Here is a 17,816-nt window from a genome sequence, read left to right on the forward strand (position 1 = left end):
AGTGAGTTCACATTTGGCTATTTAATTAGCAATAATAAATGAAGATAAGTCTGTTCAATAATTAAACTGTAATTGAACTTCACTACAATTCTGCATCTGCTACATGTTTCCAAATATCAGAAATTAAGTTCTACTCTAAATTTATTTTTCTATGCAAGTATGACACAATAAAGAACTTAATTTTGTTTTTATTTTATGCATTTAATCTTATGGGCTTTAAGTAGTAAAGTGGTGTTTTTACCAGTTAAATTATGAAATACTCCCTTGAATTTTAGGCATTTTTAAATTGTTAAGAAAAGGCCAAATACAATTTTTGGCATTTATCAATATTTAGTGTTTATTGCATAAACCATATTGTTTAAAGTCAAACTTACACAGCGATCAAAAATGTCAAAAAGACCTCAAATCCATATTTTTGTGGGAGCACCCAGCATTCCAAGCCCGCTGGAGGTGCCAGAGCAAAGTAGTTCAGCACCTGCTGATGAAAAATGGAGCGAACTCCACTGTTTATGTGTTATACATAATCTTTTTTCTGAAAAAGCCGAAGGTGCTGACAATGTAGTGTTTCAGGCAGAAAGCTCTATAGTCGCAGCAGTTCCTACAAGTGATGACAGCTCTCAGCAGTGTAAAGAGGGGAGATTAACAGTAGCAAAAGAATATTTGACATCTCTTGTACCTGTGGCAGTAACTTGTACCAGCACACTTAAAAAGACTGAAAGTTTAATTTATTCTGATTGTCAAATATGTGAAGATAGATGCACACATGCAACTGCAAATGAGGCTGCAGATCAGCACCTTCCTCAAAAATTTGGAAAATCAGATAGGCAGGATAAACAATGGCATGGCGGCTGTTCAAACTTCACTGAAAGAAAAGCCGGTCATTTAGACGTTAACAGCTTTGACATTTCTGATTTGGTTGCCAGTACTAAGCAGATTAGCATACATCTAAGGTCTATGGAACAAGGTGCTCAATCGGATCGAAGTGATCAACATGAACATCTAAGTCAATATTTGGATATGTTTTTCCCCTCAAATCAAGAATCAAAACCAAAAGGAGAACCAGGTGATTATTCAGACCTTGCAGTGTCAACTGATACTGAATTTCGTAGTATAATGACTTCAAGTCAGATGGCTGTTTTTGCACAGGATCAGAGTGAGCTGCAAAAAACAATCATAAAACTATCGGAAACAGAAGGAGGCAAGAAACCTGACGAAAGGCAATATGATCCCTTCCAATTTGATTCTGCTGTTGGAATAGGTCTTAATGTTACTGAAAATGAATACAAGGAAGAGTATACAAATTCCCTTGAACTTTTCAATTCTGAGGGTGATGGGAAAAGTGTTTGCTTTGAAGCTACAAAACGAGAAGGAAGGGCTCAGGAAAATACAGAGAAATCCCAAGCACTAATCCATATTGAACCATTGAGCTCAGGAATACTGTGCTCTCAAGTAGACAGTTCTCATAAGGGCTCTTCCAAAAGAGCCCGCAAGTGCGAAGATTCCTTTCATATTTTTCACTCAGTGTTTAAAAGACAGCTGAAATCAAAGAGAGCTAAACTCAGTTCTTCTCCAGCTGGTCCTGGGATGAGAATGGATCAAGAGAGGATGACAGATCACAAGAAGCTTCAAAGGAAACTCTCTCTGCTTAAGAATTGCTGCTGCAAAAATCAAAAGTACAATGTTTTGGTCACAATAGTACACCCTTGTCATATCAAAGAAATACAGGTGAAGACTAGACCAAAATCTTCATGTAAAGTTCCTGTAGCAACAATTGTAGTTATTGACCAGTCAGAAATTGAGAGAAAGGTGGTGCTGTGGCGTGGTGCTGCATTTTGGTCACTCACTGTGTTTCCTGGGGATGTTGTACTGCTTACAGGTGAGAATTCCTTTGTTTGTCTTGTTAAAATGTGGTTCTTTAAAATACCTGTTTAAAGTAGAACAATATGCAACCAGTAATTTGGAACTATGGCTAAGCATTTGTAAGTATCTTTCTTGCATCACTTGCATTACTCAACATCACTTTGAATTTTCAGTCATCCTGCTGGCAGAACATCGACTGTCCTATTGAAGTTTGCCCATCCCTTATGCAGTCTTTGGTCTAAGGCACAGCAGTGCCTTAGGTAGTCAGCTGTATTCTGTTTTAAAACAGCTGTTCCCAAAAAGTAAAAATGCTACTTCAAACCAGATGTACTAGTTACTTGATTTATAGACTTTTTTGTAATTCTCTGCTGTTGGACTAGCAGATGGACCAGAAAATTGTGATGTTATGTTCAGTCTCAGGATGAGAAATACTTTTCCTCCTGGGAGGGACTTTGCAGCTTAGCACTAGCATCTTCAGATGGATTGTGTTGTGAATTAGTAACTGACATAGACTGCAGAAATATAAACTGCTGTTTGAAGTTCGCCTTCTTCATAACATGTCAGCTCATAAAGAAATTCTTCCTGATAAATCCTTTGTACTCTTTAATACTTAATAGGAGCAAAATGCTCCCTCTTTAAGAGAACACATGTCTTGTAAGAGAATGCGGTACTATAAAAATGATATTGCATCTAATTTAGGGCTGGAGTTGACCAGAACTTCATAGTGATCTGGCCATTTAGGTTTTGCAATATGCAAAAAATCACACAATATGAAATTGTTCAAATACTTCTACAGTTTAAGATGCCTATTTCTCTTTAAGACTTCCAAGTGCTTATAGGTAGCTATTTTAGAAGTTGAAGATAAGCTGGGGTTTTTCTTTTCTTCTTGGACATTATTATCTCAAAATACATCATAAGTGTTTCTGGGTAAGCCTAGTACTTTACTACTGATTCTGAAATGTTGCACTATAATAATTTACCCAATACAATCACCCATTTCACTTATACATTACCAGCTATGAGGTTATTGAATATTTTATGAAGTATTACATCAAACTATTGAGAAAATTTGATTAACTCATTGTAAAGGGCGTTGGTAGGTTTAAAAAAAAAAAGTTACTTTGTTTCCAAGTGATCTTTCAAACTGTCTTTCATGCCTATATTGTGATGGTTCTATAGTCAAGAAAAGTATGATACACTTCAATACTGGTGATACATGAGTTGATAACGTGTTTTTTTTCTTGCAGATATAATAATGTATGAGAATCTTTGGTGTGGAGAAATCATGCTACAATCTACATTTACCAGTCAGTTACTGAATCTAGGGAACTGCTCAGCTCTCAATCCGGAAGAATGTAAGATTATAGTGCATAAGTTTCCACAAAAATCATTGTAAAATAGCTATTTAAGGTACTTTTTGTTGGCAATGCCTCATACACAGGATAAAATGGAAACGTGAGCAACTGAGAGGTACAAAATACTATAGGAAAGTATGATGGGAACACCTGTGGACATGATGACATCAGATAAGCACTTGGAGTTTATGGTACAGTTGAGTGGTTACCATTCAAAATTCTGAAAAACTGAATTCTTTGAGCTTAGTTTAAGAAACAGCAGTTATCCCAGGACTCAACCGTAAGATGTCTGAGATTTCATGAGGATTAAACTTTTTGCAAAAATTTTAAAGGCTTAAAGAGTAAGTAGGTACATTCAAGTAAAGTAATTCATTGCAGGTTATTAAGCACAAAGTCTTTAAAGATACCTGAACCGTGGAGGGTTGGAGACTAAGGGGAAAATGCAGTGTAAGTATCACCATGAACTTACATTGTTCTTAGTGTCTTCCTGATGTCCATTATTGCCAGCCATTTAAGGCAGGTTCTGGGGTAAATAATTAAGAACAGCTATTCTTTTTGCCAAGCTATGACAGAAGATTTATTTCCTATTTTTGTTGTAATTTGAAATATTGTGCTTAGCTTAACTTTGAGATGTTATCAAGAGGAGGCAGATGAAGTAGAGGAGACAGATCAAGTACAGTTTAATTTTGGATCAAGTGTTACACATCTCAAGAATTTCTTGCCTTAGAATTATTGTCAAACAGTTTTGGTTTTATTGGTGTAAATATGTAACAACAGATAATCCTTTTTACTTCTAAGCTTAAAAAAAAAGGGTGTCCCTTTAACTTTGTTTTTTCACATAAGTTTATCCTATAGTGGATGGTGGTGTTCTCCATGGTTTATTGGCCTACGTATCATCAGAATTTCCGCACTTTGGAGACATTCCTCGAATACAAGTTCAGAGACTGGATAGTGTTCAGTATGTGCAGCTAGATCAGCTCCAGCCAAATACATTGGTTCATTCAATCTTGAAAATTGTCAACATTGCCATATTAACAGGTAAGTTCAGGCACTAGACTTCAACTTCCAGAACTTCAACAACAGATGAAACTTAAATAGTAATTTTGCAAGGCAATTCTGGTTGTCTTCTATTCCATACGCCAGTGTTTTATGTAGAATTCACAAGTCAAACCTTCATAATGGTCCACTCATGAGAGGCACATTGGTTAGAGAAGTGGAATTAGAGACAGGAAGGAAATAGTGACTGTTGTCAGCTGCTGAAAGAAGGTTATTACACACTAGTGTGCTGATCGATAGCATATGCCTCTGTGGGAGATGCTTGCAGGCAGTGAGCACTGATAAGCAGTGTTCCTACTCTCTGAGGGATTGCTGTTTTTTCACTAAGGAATGAGCACTCACCACAGACTGCAGTTACTAATGTATTGACTTGTCAGTGAGATGGCTTGAGCATCTCCACAACTCCAAATAGTGTGGTACCTGAGCTTCAATGAGATGGAGGATTGAAAAGAAATGCAGGTATAAAGTATAGTGTTTGGGGGCTCAAAATCCTTTTTAGGGAAGATAAGCGTGTATAGTAGGAGTGCTGAAAAGAAGGAATACTGCAGTTACAGTGGAGGAACATAAATGTTTAATGGCTCTTGAAATTCGAGAGGTACATTCTTGCTGTAGATCACTGCTTGAGAAGAGGGGTGGCTTATGAAAATGTCATGTGGAACAGTGTCAAGCTTTACTAATTCAAAGCTCACCCTCCAACTACCTTCCATGTAAGCATCCTGTCATTAAAGGAAAATGTGATTGCACTATAAATTGTGTGTTTTTCAGAATGAAATAAGGTGTTGATTATTTTAATTGACTGGTTTAGGATTTGCTTGCCTTCCTAACTTTATAATGGAACTGTGTTGCTCTTTTCTAATGTTTTATTTGGAACATTTCTTGTTTATTTCTTTCTTTTTTTTCCGACTTTGAATAGATTTATAAAGCTAAGCATTCCTGTTTTCTTAAATACATGTAATATTTCTTTATAATAATCCTTACTTGTGTGCCTTTTTGATTTTCAACACTGGAAAATGCACAGTGTAAAACTACTAAGATGTCTTACTGTGATATTCCTATTTCTTCTGCATAAGCATAACAGAACTACCTTATTAATATAATTTGTTTTGGAAATCTGAGTTTCCTGTATATTTTTATTGTAAAGACGCATCTCCCCCAAAGAATCACGGTTGATGTACTGATTTTCTGAGTTTATTCTTCTGTAATACATTCGTTTTCTTTTAATAGTGAACATAGTTATTTCAGGATTCCTTTTGCTGAAGCAATTTTTCCATGTTGAAGTTGATAATTTTTTCAATTTCTTCATAATCAGACCTTAAGCTGCTTTCTAGCATCTTCTCCACCATCCGAAATGGACAAAACCAAGTTATCTTGGGGCATTCTCAGTATTTCATGTAGTGCCTTGCCTTGTTTTTTTAACATGCTTTGAGCAGTAAAGACTGCTGTTTATTCATTATAAATTAAAAATTTTGAAGATAGAAATCTTCATAATTTGTTATTGTGTGTAAATCTCAGAACTGTTAGGTTCTTAAAGCACGAGATCTGGTTTAAAAAATATTTGTTTATGAAAAATATTCTAGTTTTAGTGTGGAACTGAAACTTACAAGCAGTATCCTGGGTAAGAGGGCTGTAGAGATCCTAATTGTTTCAATTTATATATACTGTTACTAATCCTCCTAGTGTGCTTGTACATGGCTATGGTTTTCTTTTATGTGAAAACTTCTAGAGAAATGTTTCTTTTAATGTATTCCACAGAAGTTACAAGAACTTTAACGGCCCATTATGACAGCGTGTTGTTGAGAGATTGAGTACAATTTCTTTCCACTTATACCAGTCAGGATGAGTGGGAGCTGAAAGATGCGCAGGTACCTGCTGCTTCAAAGGGAGGTGTCCAGTTGCTGAGTTTTTAGGTGGATAAAGATAAACTCATATACTTTATGTGCTTGTTCAAACAAGATTCATGTTGCTGAAGAAATTAGATTGCTTTTATTCTGTCCAGAAGAAATTGTAGATATATTCTTGTTTGCTTATAATTGTACCATAAAATATGATAGCAGTATGATTTCATCTTAATATTGGGGCATATGGGTTTTGTGTGTTTATATGCTTTTACTGTAGAAGTCATATAATGTCAAACTCTTTCAGAATCTGTGTATAGCTACAGAGGTGGTAACCAAAGAAAAGTTATTCTAACAGTAGAACAGAGCAGAGATCAACACTATAGGATGGTGCTGTGGGGAGCAGGGGCTGCCTGGTGTCCTCAGCTTCAAAGGAAAAAAGGTAAAGTCCTCGTATCTATAGGTGGCTGTAAAAGGATTTTTGTGATACTATTAATATCTTTAAAATGCTCAGCTGGTAATATTTTTCCATTCAAACTTTAAATACTCCCATTAGAAGGGGAACATATTTGATACCAGTTTTAACATGTCTCCTCTGTTTAGAAGCAGTGCCATCAGCAACAGAATTTGAATGCACTCTCTTCAGAAGACTGAGAAAAGCATGAGTATTTAGAAACTTGAATCTAAACACAAGATGCACTGGTGCCTAATTGTGTAACTAAAAGAAACCTGAGTGTTAACTATGTTACCAGTCTTCCTTATTGTTGTCTGATTTAGCATGAGTTACTGTTCTTTTTCTACTTCTGGTTTTCATTCTCTGCTTTCCACCTTACTATAGTGTCAGGCTTTATATCCTAATGGTCTTGCTATCAAGTCTAGCTGTAACTGACTAAAATAATCTCTTGCAAGAATTACATAGCCCATGTTTTACAAGTGACTACTACTTAATTTTGTTTTATTCCTGGCCTTGTTTTTTTAAAATAAGTGAAACTAGGTTTTTGTTGATAACTTAAGAGTTTGTATTTCTGATCAATGGATATGCTTAGAAAGTAAAAACAACATTGCTTGAAGCTCTGAATATGTCTACCTAAAAAGACAGATTTTGTATAGCACAAAATAAAACCCAGAAAGGTTAAATGACCTCATAGTGAATCTTTACCGATTAAATGTAGCCACTCTGAATTCTGCCTGTTCCCCTTCAATTTATGAGTAATCTCCACTCCTAGAAATCATTTAACTGCAAGACCCACCTCTTAAACTACTTGAAGACGATGGTCCAATTTAAGCATTAACCAATTAACTTTACTACATAATACCTGCATGGCTCTTATTTTTGTGCATACTTCAGTGTGAGCAGGTATATACTGTTTGCTAGATGCTTAGAAATCTTATAGAACTTAGAATGCTAGAATATTACACTTTTCAAAATAGATAATTTAAATTTTTTTTGTAGCTGCTAAAAGAAGGTACCAAAGAGAATTTCTAAGACACAATAGTATATCATTCTCTGATACTTAAAGCAGAAGAGTATAAGATGTAGATATTAAGTATTTGTATTTGATGTAAATCTTGTGTCTTCTCTCCAGCTAGTGTTCTGTGCATCTAGAAAGTTGACATTTTAATGATAAAAGGATTATCTGGAATTGAAGAGTGATTTCTCAACTGTTCAGATACTTAATCACAGACAAACTGTGAACGTTTGATCGCAGTAAGATAGCCAAAAAGATAAATTCACATGATGCTAAAGCATATACAACACAACAGCTAAATAGTGTGAGTGCGTAGAAGAGCATAGGGAAGAGCACAATGTCCATCCTTGCTAGGAGTCATAGATCAGCCATGGCATGTGTTTACTGATTAGAAACTTCATAGTCTTCTAGGGAAAGGTATGGAGACTTGTAATTTTTAAACTGTCTATATACTGCATAAGACTATATAGTTTGAGCATCTACAAATTGTTGCCAGTAAAAGTTAAATTTATTTCTCATCTCTTGCTAAAAGTCAGTCCAAGCTTCCAGTATGCAGTCACCAGACGTTCAATTAATGTTTTATGCTCATCTAGTTTAGATTACCAAAAAAAGAAAGATTTATTTAATTAAATACATTTCTGTAAACTTGACTACTTATAGTTTACTCATGTTTTGTGATCAGTTTTCTAATCAACGGGAATGTTGAAGATCTGAATAACAGGTTAAATTCAAGTATCAATCAAATCTTGTACCCTAGTTAAACTATGTCTTCTACTTCCATGTATCCACTCTTGCCAAGTGCCTGTTTGCTTCCTCCTGTTTAGATTTTCCCTCATTGTTGCTCTAGTGTTACTGTTGCTTTGGACTGGAGCACAGTCAGTTTTGGGGGTCTGCAAGATCTCTTTTCAGACATGAAACAAGACTGATGTTCATAGCAGAAGGCTTTTTTGGAGTATTTTATTGTAAAACACTGCATCTGACAGCAGATTTTTCAGAACCTTGCAATTTTAGCAATTTGCCACTGAAAAGCAGACTAATCCAAAATAAGGAAATACTGAAACATGCTAATAAAATGCTTATACAAACAGTTGAATACATTAAAAAAAAAACCCAAACTGTATTTTTCTCATTTTATTTCCAAAAAAAGATTATTTTGGCTGCAACTTTCAACTTGAGCAAACACAGGGAAAAAAAAACAGCTTGAAAAATTAGACTTGATTAGCAGGTAAATACTGGATCTTTATAACAAAGTGAAGGACAACTCAATATATTACTCTTCTGTAATCTCTATTTTTAAAGTATTTTTCTTTGTTACAGAGTCAATTGGAAGATAAAAAATGAATTAGTATTTTTAAATTGGAGCATTATGGAGATAAAAGATTAAAAAAAACAGGACGTATTAAAGATGGAAGTTGATTAATGACATGAAGAGTTTTTACTTCTAGACATTGCCAACTTTTCCATATTAGAGCTGACAAGAAATTTCGGAGCTGGTTTCCTTTTCAAAAAGTTGAGTTGTCTTGAAAGCTGAATTTAGTACAAGTGAAATGAAAGCATCATTCTGTTATGGGAGGACTCATGCAAAGTGTATAGGCAAAGGAAATGAAAAACCCTGCATGTCATCAGGCTTGAAATAAAGTTGCCAGAGCTGACCATATGAGAATGTCTTGCTGATTTGTTTCTTAATCTTGTAAGTAACTTTGGTTTTCTATAAAATAACCAAGGTATAGAAAGTAAACTCTTCTGTTTGCTTTTATGTTCTGTAGATCACATATGGGACTTTAAATACCTTCTGGTCCAACATAGTTCTGTCTCGGGTGACTTTGAACTGCACACAACTCCATGGTCACTCTGTGAGTGCTTGTTTGATGATGACAAAAGGGCAATTGAATTTAAAGAAAAGTTTCAGAATAGCAAAACATTACTCACAACAAAGCTCTCGGCACATTTGGAAGAAAAATGCTCAGGTAAAGTTATCTGTAGCTCTGTAATGTCTGTTGTGCAGTGCATAACTAAGCAAAATACATGCTCTGTTGATCAAATAAAATGCCTTTTTTTTTTTCTTTTCTTAAAGTTAGTTCAGTTCAGGGAGTACGAATTTATTCTGGAGGCTACTGCTCAGTACCCATCCAAATTGTGAATGTAGCCTTCATTCATTGAGCCCAAAAATGACTTAGGTGTGCTATGTGGTACCATAAAAGTTAGCTTTGGAACACAGGGAGAAATGCTGCCTTTTGTTGTCCATGCCAACCAGTCTTGTAATGATGTGATTAATCGCTGAAAGTTTATCAAGTAGTTTTTCTCCAAAACTAGAATTCTCTAAAGCAAGAGCAAAATAGCTACTGCTATTGAAAACTTCTTCCAAAAGAACAAAAAATACATTTTACACAGTCACTCCCTCTCAGATAAACCTGGAAGACTACTAAGGTTGGTGTTAAACATTAAGAGGTAACTCAATAAAGTTGGTATTGAAGCATTTAACTCTAGTTTATGTATCAATAGTGGAAAGCTAAGTTGTTAAAGCTATACTTCTCAGTGTCTGAATTAGCCTGGAAGAAAAGCAGTTGGAAATTATTTGCACAATTCTAATCTCTTGGTCTCTTATTCAGGCTCTTCTATATTGGCATCTACCATATTAGTACCTAAAAATGGAGTACTTTTGTACATTTTGAAATAATACTTAACCACAATGTTTTTTCACTGCATAAATTATCTCTAAAACTATAAGCATGTGCTACTAAAGGAAAAAAGTCATAAAGTTTTATTGATTTTGGGTTTGAATCAGCTGTAACCCCTGATTTTGCTTTTGGTTATAAATAAAACAATGCTGATTTCATTGAAATTGTTGTTTTTGCAGGAGTGGTTCAGGTGAAAGCCCGTATCTTAGAACTGAAGTTTACCATTTCAACTGGTCAGTACAAGCAACTCATCTTCCGTGCTGACACTTCACTGGAGTGTGTTTTGGCTTCCCTGCCTATGATGACGTATTCAGGTTGTGCTAAATGTGGTTTGGAACTACAGGCAGATGAGAACATGATCTACAAGCAATGTATTAGATGTTTGCCATACAACAAAGTAAAAACATTCTACAGGTAAACAATATAAAACTAAAATAATGTGTACTACTAGGGAAGTAAACTACAACTTTCTTCATTTTAAGTTCTCCCATATACAAAATTCTATATTTAAGGTGTGGTTAGCAATTCCTGTTTTTTCTGGTGAATTTTCAAGGAGCTGTTCTTGAATTGCTGTATTACATTGCCATTATCGTAGGTAATATTCTTTACGTGTAACTTTTAAATTTCTTTGAACACTACATCATACAGTAACAAGGTTTACCCAGTACTGTATCAATAAGCAAAGAGGGAATGGAAGCTTGAGGACCAAAGGAAAACATCTTGAGTGTCTGACTTCAACCTGACTTTGACATTGTGTGAACACACAACCATCTTTTGAACTGATTAATCAATTTTAGCCTTGCAGAAATAATGCTAACAAATGTTTTCAATGAACATTCTCATAGTGAGCAGACATCTAATTTATCAGCAGATGGCACTGTGAGACAAGAATTATATGCACATTTACTTAGAGAACATAAACTGAACAGATCCAGCTGATGTAGGAACAACATCCTTAACTAATTGTTCAATTATTAAATTTATCTTGGGCTTTTGAAAGGTAAGTATCATAGCAACTTTAAAGACATGTAGGTAGAGAAGGTTGAGACAATCATAGACATAATAGAATTCTAGAATATGTAAATTTTCTACTAAAATTCTTTCTAAAATTATTCATAAACTATTTCATAGTGAGTTTAATGAATCACTGCATTATCAATAGTTTCTCACTTGGCTTTGATTTAAATACTAGAATCCTGTTTGTCTAACAAGGTAGTGACTTAGTCTTTTTCCTCTATGCAAAGTAGTCTCACATCTTTAAATTGGTATGCTATTTTCCTGTGAGGGAGGATTAAGTGCAACGAGTGTTTTCTTAACTGAAAAGGTTCCCCTCCTCTTTCATAAGATTGAACTCTCATGTAGTCCTGAAGGACCTCAATTTACTCTGGCATGAAAGGTGATAGAAAAGTGATAAATATTTCCAGTGCTTGTATTCTCAGCATGTGAATGCATCTTGATGTGGAACTTAAATGCACAACTTTTTCAAAGAAAAGTCTCATTTTTGCAGTGAAATTTTGCTCTGATTAGTAAGAATGCCATCTCCTTAGTAGTATTTCCAAATTCTGTATTGTAGGATAACTTAGTACATTTGCATGTTAACAGGAGAAAAACCTGTCTCTTGCTAAAGAAATACCTTGCTAAAACTAAATTATTAACTAAATATGTTGTCCTAGCATTACTGCGCTATGCGAGAGCTTGATATGTCAATGGTTAGTGTTAGTCTTGTTTATAAAATAGTACACACAACTAGTAGGAAATTACATATTTTCTGTGGCTTGCTGGTTTGTGTCCCCTTAGCTCAGATTGGTGTTATGCAATAGCTACGAGCATCTCCTTGGGATTAAAATCTCCATATTGTTTTCTACTTAATATGAGTAAATGTAATAATACTAAATACTGCAGACTTCTTAAAGCATGGGATTAGTCTGTAATTTCATTTGTTTCTTTGATTCAGGGAATGTAGTAACTTATTAACCTAACACTATTTTTTATTATTTTGAATGTATTTAAGTTATGAAATAGACACTATGTTAGGAAAATAGATATGACAGGATCTTGATATTGCATAGCGTTAAAATCTTGGGTTTCAATACTGTATGTCAATGAAGTCATCCCCTATCATGTTTTTCCTTTGACATGTAGGAGTCCAGTTTTGTTAATCTGCTGTGATTGTAATGAAGCACTTCTACTTTAGATGCTGAAGACACAAGCTTGAGATAGATGCATGAGTATATGCTTAGGTAGCTCTCTTTCTTCCTATGTTAGAAACCCAGAACACGGAACACTTTAACAGTGAGGCAGAAGATCCTAGAAACTTATACTTTACATAAGTGCTGTCATATAATGTGTGTAAATATTTCCATATTCTTTTTGAGCTAGGACAATATGAATATCAATCTAGAAGAAATCATGAAAACTAAGACAAGGAAAAATATTTTGTATTTCAGGGCTCACCTCCTACATTTCAGATATCACAGATAGGTCCTTGTATCTTATATCTGATTTTGCCCAAACTTTCAGTTTCCTAGCATCTTTTCCTGGAATTTGGTATGATGGTGGTGTTCTGTTCAGATAATTCATTTTTCAGTCTATGCTGATGAGCGTTTGTCACTTACAAAGATGAACATTTAATCAGTAGCAGTAATGTGATAGGAGATTTCTAGATACTTATATGCAACAGGGATTGAATCTAACCCTTCTGTACTAGTGGAAAAGCTCATTTCGCTGGCATGCTTTACCGCCTTTGTATACCGGTAGTAACAACTATTTACTCAGTAGCCTCTAAGGAATATTTTAGTGGAATCATGTATGCCTTTAGTGAAATGTAGTTATATCCCTAAATAAATTCCTAACTGTTTTACAATGATTTAAATTCACCATATTAAAAACAGTGGTATTTAAGGAATAAAGTTAATCACAAAATTGCATTTTCTGTGGCACTGATGAAAGAAAATTAACAGTGCTAGGCTCTGTTTTGAAGACTGTGTTGAATTTTTTTTCTCACCGTGACAGTTCACTCTTGTTGAAGTAAAGATTATCTGAAAGAAGACTTAGATGACCTTGAGAACAGAGTATGAACTGAGAAACGGGTAGTGAGCATATAATAACTAGGAATGAAGCGAAATTAATCTTTCCTAATGCATCACTTGGTTTGCAAGTTACATCTGTAAACCACATCTGCCTATGCTTTTGAAAGCTTTAAATTTTGCAACATCTTGCAGTACGCTTCGCTGTAAGCATATTTAAGTTGATTATACTGTTTGTAAAATGCTAACTTAGTATTTCTGGAAGTCATAATAATTTTCATGGACTTCAGCATAAATTGTCTAAACCAAAATATGTTCCTTCAGAGAAAATAGCAATTGCCCACAGTTATTTGGGAAGCTGAGCATTTCAGTGTACTCTTGTTAAGCTTTCTCTCACAAAGGGAGCCAGCAGTCTTTAATGACTACAAATAGTCTGGGCCTTGGTTTCTGTCTAAACCAACAGATTTGAAATAATTCGACAGATAATCAGACATGGAATTCTCTTATCTCTTTTGATCACTTAAGATTATGAAATTTAGCAGTAGCTTTTAGATGAACAGATGGCAAGTCAAATGACTTGCCTACTGGGAAAGGGGCATATTTGCAGCCATTTGCTTTCATGCCTCACAGGCATTCAAATTAGAGCTGTTAGGTATATTCTGCATTATGCTAACTAAATTAATCATTAGTAACTCTTTCCAATTGTCAATATACTGAAGTACTGGCTGACAGTCCTATTTGACAGTGCAGCTCTGCTAGTCTCTTGAACTGACTACCCTTTTGCTTCTACCATCTCTGCGGTGAACACATTTTATCCTGTTGGGAGCATCTCCCATTGAAAATCTCTGCACTGAAGATGACTGTGCCTTATTTTATTGCTTTATTTAACATACACTGTTTTGTTACTATTCCAATATTGCTATAACCAGGATTTACATTGTTGTGATATGTCCTGATGTTTACTATTTTACTTTCTTCTGTGGGATGGTAAGGATATAAGAGCATTGCATCCTGCTGTGATCAGAGCAGTACAGATTTCCTAAAAAGTGTGAGGATTGTGATGGTGCAGATGTTGCAGTTTGCATTGTAAATAGTCTCAGGGCAGTCAAAGAACATATGTTGGGTAGAAGCTGCACCAGCTGTATAAATGATTAGGCTTAGTAAAATCGCTCAGAAGCTTGACGGCAAGCAGAAACTACATGTTGAACATCACTATAGAGGACTGGTAAGGTATTGTCTCACAGAAGCACAGCAAAAAAACAATAGCAAGGACTTATTTGGGGAAACAATAAAAAAGGTATGGCATCAATAATGACAGGCTGGAAAGAAGACAAACACTCAAAATACAGGGAATACCTGTACTAGGAGAAGGATTGCTTCTTACCAGTTGCTTGTCATCCAATACCATTTTAGAATCATGTGGAATAGCAAAATTTGGAAAGACCAGTGCTTGTAGGACAGCAGTCCCTAATCAGGTTCACTTCAGACCATATCCAATGTAGGAAATGGTTTCCAGGAAGAGGAGGGATTTTTTACTTGTTTGGTGGTGTGTGAAACCATTGGTATTTCTCATAGCACAAGAGATACCATCTTGGTATTATGTAGTGGCTATGAAGACAGACAATATTAGGTGTTGTTGATATAGATGATACCATTCCAAGTAATACACTTAAGCTTGTCCCCCTACTTTGCATTTCAATTTTTTATGGGGCACTTGTATATTTGTAGGTACATACACTTACATATTAACATTTATTTGGCATTGTTTTTTTCAGTTGTCTGAAAGTAAGGCTTACTTGATAGCTTTAGAAGTCGTTTTAACATTGAGTAGTAAATTCAGTGTATATATCTCAAACTCATGCCAACTCTACAGATTTGACAGAGATGAGTGCATAGAGTTTTTCTAGTTCTTGATGTTATGTTGGAGGGTAATACTCCATTGTATTACTCTCATTCAGAAATTTTACTTCAATCTAAAAAACATAGCAGCTTACTTTCATGAGTCTTTTGTTTTCTGATCTAGACCTGCTTTGATGACAGTAGAAGATGAAGGATATGAAATTTATGTTCATGTGGTGTCCGAGTTGATGGAAAAAATCTTCCTTAACATTCCTGCGGACTGGCTGAACAGATTAGTAGGTACTGTTTCATGAATTACTTGTGACAGAAACAGGCAGCAAAGTTTACAATGGAAGTAAAATTTATAGTTATTGACGATTTAGAATTGATATGATATTGTTCTGGAAATATGATGATTGCTCATATTGTATGAGACTTCCAAAAAAACCAACAACCTCAAAGAGAACACTTCAGTTGCTGTCCAACAAATGCAGAAGTTCAGAACTGAGGTAGCAATAAGAGGTTAGATGATATGAACATTTATTATACGCTATATAACTAAGTATTCAGTAACTAAATGGATGGCTTATGTGCAAAATAGAATATATTAGCAGTTTTTAGAAATATCTGATGGGCTTTCACGATTTAAAGAACTGAGTGGTGTTTCACACAGACTCCCCTTGATACATCCTGTTTGACTTCGAGAGGGGTTTTACATGATTCACAGGTGTTATAGATTAATAAGAAACAGTCTTAGCACATTGTTTTTAAAAAAGATTGAAAACAAAAACTAATTTTCTATTCAGATGTTGAGCTACTCTCCCAGTAATTCAGTGTCATTTTCATGGAGGTGGAACCTGAATGTTAGGTACTGTTATGAAAATAGAGTAAATTGGATTGTTCTGTCTTTTGCAGTGCCCTCTTCGGATATAACCTACAGCACAATAGTAGCAGATCTGTGTCATTTACTCCTAACAGATACGGAAGCATCCTATTTATTGGAAATTAGGAGCCATTTTGTGCTAGATGAAAACAGCTATCCTTTGCAAAAGGATTTCCATCTGCTAAATTTTTATCCTGATCTTTGAAGCATTGACATCTGCAATAATGGAGTAACAGAGACCAAAGGAACACACAGATGGCCAACAGAAGAAAAATGAATTAGCTCAAGGAAGTAAATATGTTTTTAAAACACAGAAAGGATTTTGGTTTTAACTTATACAACAAAACCCAAACAAACTGGTATGGAATACCTGCTAATAGTATATACTGCTGCTGTAATACTGATAAATTGTCATAAAGTATATTTTTGTACATGTATTTGTATCTTAATAAACTCTTACTGGGTATCTGTTTTCCTTTTCTCCCCAGAAAAGCTCACTATTATTGAGACTGATTTTTTTTTTCTCAGATATGGCAGCTTACAGGAAGACAGCCACATTTCAGTAATACTATTTTAGTTATAAGATTTTTGTTTGTCTTATCCTATACATTATCTGTGGTTATGTCTTTGCTTGCTTTGCTGTTGTGGTTGATTTCCTCCTTTTAACAGCAGAATAACCCTCAGCAATTTTTGCTGCCATTGTTTTCTCTTGTAAAACAGAACTGTCTCACTGAATCTAATTTTGTGTATCTAGAAGTTGTTGCACCAAGCAAAGAGGTTTTAAACATTTTAAACTGGTGCATTCCTTTATGGACCCTATAAATGATTTAATTATTGTAGTATTTATTGTAGTATTTATCCAGCATATGCTGGCAAATAAACTTAATTCCCTTAAACCAATTTAATCACTTTAACTCTGGTTTGCAAAATTTTCTCCCAACTTGATCAGATTTAGAAATTAATTTAAACCTTTTTAAAGTCTTACTGTATTCTGATAGTGATTTTTATCAGTAAGTGACTGAGTAAATGATGACTGCACCTGACTTCATGAAGTAATGATCTTGTAACTGTTACTCTACAAGAGCGATTAAATATATAGGTCAATATTTTTCTCCGATATAAATATCTTTCTCTGATATAAATTGTGCCTCTTACTGAGGCTGGTAGAAGCTGGAGGGTATGAATCATATTTGCTGTCTGGCTAGATTCTTGCAGATCTCTACCTGCACTGTTTTCATCTAGACAATCAGTTTCCACATATTCTCAGGCTTCAAACACAGAACTGTTCTCAAAACTGTATTTGATAAATCAAGTTGTCAAATGCATTATAATGCAAGTAATATGACTCTTGAACAGCTTTCATGTGCTGTTTCTTGGAAGTGACTACTTAAAATTCAATACCCATGTTTCTTGGTGCTAGTTTGGTCTCTGTATCTCACATGAAACCAGTTTGGGACTGTTGGGTTTTTAGTGATGTTGATTAGAACTATGTGTAAGCCATGTGTTTTCTTGTGTATCACCAATAAAGGGGAAGGTAATAATGTTTCTGATCAGTCTGGCAGCAAGAGAGAATCCAGAGGATTAATGGATGACTTCGAAGAAATGAATTCTCATCTGCAGTTTCACAAGGTCACTGATCTTATTTCTGTATTTAACTACTTGAGTACTGATCAATCTGGTCAGATTCTATTGATCAAACAAGTTTGTGCAGCTCTGCTTCTTATAGCAGACCTCGTCTTCTGGTTTAAGCCCTAGCGATCTTGTGATAATTCCCTGGTATTTTTAACCTTGAAACAGTCTCTGACAGTTTTGTGA

At 34.9% G+C, this 17,816-nt stretch overlaps 1 protein-coding gene across 1 annotated transcript; it reads left to right on the top strand.

Moving 5' to 3' along the window:
* Window positions 1-387: 387 nt before the first annotated feature.
* On the top strand, window positions 388-16,206 carry FAM35A (family with sequence similarity 35, member A). Its single transcript, XM_009893036.1, has 8 exons — window positions 388-1,876; window positions 3,108-3,215; window positions 4,059-4,253; window positions 6,414-6,548; window positions 9,342-9,542; window positions 10,433-10,667; window positions 15,303-15,418; window positions 16,034-16,206. Exons 1-8 carry the CDS (start codon window positions 388-390, stop codon window positions 16,204-16,206), a joined length of 2,652 nt encoding a protein of 883 aa, XP_009891338.1.
* The last annotated feature ends 1,610 nt before the right edge of the window (window positions 16,207-17,816 follow it).

Source organism: Charadrius vociferus, unplaced genomic scaffold, assembly GCF_000708025.1.
Source record: "Charadrius vociferus isolate BGI_N301 unplaced genomic scaffold, ASM70802v2 scaffold429, whole genome shotgun sequence".
Taxonomy (NCBI): domain Eukaryota; kingdom Metazoa; phylum Chordata; class Aves; order Charadriiformes; family Charadriidae; genus Charadrius; species Charadrius vociferus.